Below are 3,090 nucleotides of genomic sequence, written 5' to 3'. Positions count from 1 at the left end.
TCCTCCTCCTCCTCCTCCTCCTCCTCCTTCCCCAACTCCTTCCCCCCTCCTCCTCCTAAACCCATTCCATTCGAGCACTGAAGACGTTACCTAGTTGGCCCACAAAACGTCTGCAAAAAAAAACACCCCAAGCTCTGAGATCACCAGGGACCCCCACAGAACGCACACCGATGTCCTGGGCATTGCATCCTGCACAGAGTTTGCCTCGTTGAAATCCTTCCCCTCTTTTTTCCCCCCCTCTCTTCTCTTTCAGGGCTTCGTGGTCGCTGTGCTGTATTGTTTCATCAATGGCGAGGTAAGAAGTTGGAAGCGTTCTTCGCCACAGGGTTTCAGCTTCCAAAGTTAATCATCTTCCTTCCTTCCTTCCTTTTTTTTTTTTTTTGCTGCCGTGCCAGGGCTTAAATTTAATTACATTTGCTTTTTAATTTTGTAAGGTCAACGGGGGGGGTGGTGTTACAATGAAGGGGCTGGTGTGCAGCCCGTAACAACAGAGAAAGAATTTCTGCAATAACTCAGGAGACCTGGCCAAGGGTGCCAAACCTAATCTGAATAATTATAAAGCAATCTCTCTCTCTGATAACTGCCTGATGTAAGATAAATCCAGAAGCCAGGGCTTGTTTGTTTAATTACTGCTCGATTTTAATGCAAAGTGGCTCTGATTAAATTTGAGTTTCCAGATTAGTCCCGACAGACACAGAATATCAGCCCAATAAAATGCCTCTTGAAAATTTAAATTGTCCCTGGAGTGTGTCCAGCAGATGCATAGAGACAGATAGTCCTCGATTTACAACATTTCATCTATTGGCTGTTCAAAGTTACAACAGCACTAAAAAAAAAAAAAAGTGGCTTATGACCGTTTTCCACTGTTACGACCGTTGTAGGGTCACGTGATCAAAATTCAGACGCTTGGCAACTGACTCATATTTATGACGGTCGCGGTGTCCCGGGGTCATATAACCTGACAAAGTCAGATTCACATTACAACTGAGTTATTAACTTTAACAACTGCAGTGATTCACTTAACAGCCGTGGCAAGAAAGGTCGTAAAATGAGACGAAACTCACTTAACTGTCTTGCTTAGCCACAGAAATTTTGGGCTCAACGGCGGTCATTAGTCAAGGACTATCTGTACGTCCTTAAAAATACCCAGGGTTAGTGGGAATTGCCTTCCATCTGCCAGAGAGGACTAGAATTCCCAGCTCCCGGTCTGTAGCAGATTTTTCCCAAGGAAATCCTGCTGTTGGCACTTTCAGTTGTCTGAAGCACTGCAGGCAGTCCTCAGCTTACGACCGTTCATTTGGTGATCGCTTGAAATGACGGTAGCACTTGAAAAACGTAAATTCCAAATTCTGCAGTCATATAGTCCAGGGCTTTTCAACCAGTGGTACGGGTACCACCTGTATTACATTGGCACCTGGCAGGTGGTACGTATGCGACCAACCCAGAAAAGTGGTAGTGGGGGAGGGGAATGAGCTGAACCGGTGGCAGCACCGCACAAGGCTGAGCGAGAGACGGCTGGAGCTGCAGGGCTGTCAGGGCTCAGGGGAAGCGCCAGGATCAGCACCAGGCTCCAACTGGAGCTCCGCACTGATCCTGATGTTTCCTCTGAGCCCAGAAGAAGCGCCGATCAGCTGGAATGTTGCAGCCTCTCCAGGGTCTTGTGATTTACATTCAGATGCTTGGCAACTGATTCATATTTATGATGGTCACAATGTCCCAGGGTCATGTGAAGTGACCAAAACCTGCTGCAACCCCCCAGCAGACGGGGGGAATAAAAACCAAACACCCCCCACCCCACCCCCACTGCCAATCCTCAACAGAAATGCTCACAACAATGAAAACCTCGTACAGAAGAGTGCTGCTGGATGGGCAGGCAGGTGTCTTGCTCGACTGTGGCTTGGGGGGCACTTTTTTCAGTGCCATTGTAACTTCGAACAGTCACTAAGCGAACTGTTGTAAGTCGAGGACTACCTGTACTTTATTATTTTTTTTCCTTTTTTTTTGGGTCATCAAGTTTTTGACCCCTTGCTAGGCGACTGGTGGTACTCGGATATTGCCATATCCTAAAAGTGATAGAATGGGTGAACAGATTGAAAAGCCCTGGTCTAAGCAAAATTCAGGCCCTCAGCACAGGGGGTTGGACTAGAAGACCTTCAAGGTCCCTTCCAGCCCTATTCTGACTGATGGAGGAGTACCCATAACATGTTTTTCTCTCCTGTTCCTTTCTCCCCTCCTGCCCTCTCTCAGGTTCAAGCCGAAATGAAACGCAAGTGGCGTAGGTGGCACCTGGAACGCTTCCTGGGTTCGGATATGAAGTATCACCACCCGTCCGTCGGAAGCAGCGGCACCAATTTTAGCACCCAGATCTCCATGCTGGCCACCTGCAGCCCCAAAACTCAACGCAGCTCCACTTTTCAAGCCGAAAAGACACTGGTTTGAGAAGCCTGACCAGCTAACCACGCCTGGCGTATAAGATGCAAAGAAAGGCGATGGCAACAGTATTTGGCATTATTATTATTATTATTATTTAAGACCATTTTTGCAAGCAGACCGGGACAACATTCTGGGACCCAGAGACTCAGAACGAGGAAGGTTAAATGTGGACAGATTCCTCCTTTTTTCTGTTTTGGAACCGAAGAGCGTTGCTTACAGATTTGAAGGTGAAGACTTGAGGGCTTGTGGTTTTTTGCAAGACGTCCGTGCCAGCTTCTACTTGACCTGGCTGGAATGGAAGGAACTAATGGAAGACCATCCACAGATGGCCTTGCCCTTGCCTACTTCTTGGATCGTGAAATGTCTGCAAAAAAACAACTGAGCTCAAGAGAGCACCAAGGACCCCACAGGCATTCTCCCTCTTCTTTTTCCTCTTTATTTCCCTCCTCCTCCCACTCCTTTCTGCAAACCCCATTCCCTTTTAGCCCTGATGAGGTTACCTAGTTGGGTCATGAAACATCTATAACAAAATCGCAAAGCTCAGAGAGCACCAAGGAAACAGAGTTCTCCTCCTCCTCCTCCTCCTCCTCCTCCTCCTCCTCCTCCTCCTCCTCCTCCTCCTCCTCCTCCTCCTCCTCCTCCTCCTCCTCCTCCTCC

The 3,090-nt window shown here is 48.1% G+C and overlaps 1 protein-coding gene across 1 annotated transcript in view; it reads left to right on the top strand.

Moving 5' to 3' along the window:
* VIPR1 (vasoactive intestinal peptide receptor 1) overlaps positions 1-2,514 on the top strand; it is a 26,753-nt gene extending 24,239 nt beyond the window's left edge. The window contains exons 12-13 of the mRNA XM_015812398.1: positions 254-295; positions 2,248-2,514. Coding sequence (XP_015667884.1) covers positions 254-295; positions 2,248-2,439 — 234 coding nt within the window. The 3' untranslated portion in view covers positions 2,440-2,514. The remainder of the gene's footprint in view (positions 1-253; positions 296-2,247) is intronic.
* The last annotated feature ends 576 nt before the right edge of the window (positions 2,515-3,090 follow it).

The sequence above is a fragment of the Protobothrops mucrosquamatus genome, unplaced genomic scaffold (assembly GCF_001527695.2).
Source record: "Protobothrops mucrosquamatus isolate PMUCROS unplaced genomic scaffold, P.Mucros_1.0 scaffold81, whole genome shotgun sequence".
NCBI classification, from domain to species: domain Eukaryota; kingdom Metazoa; phylum Chordata; class Lepidosauria; order Squamata; family Viperidae; genus Protobothrops; species Protobothrops mucrosquamatus.
This window is presented reverse-complemented; position numbering and strand designations above follow the sequence as displayed.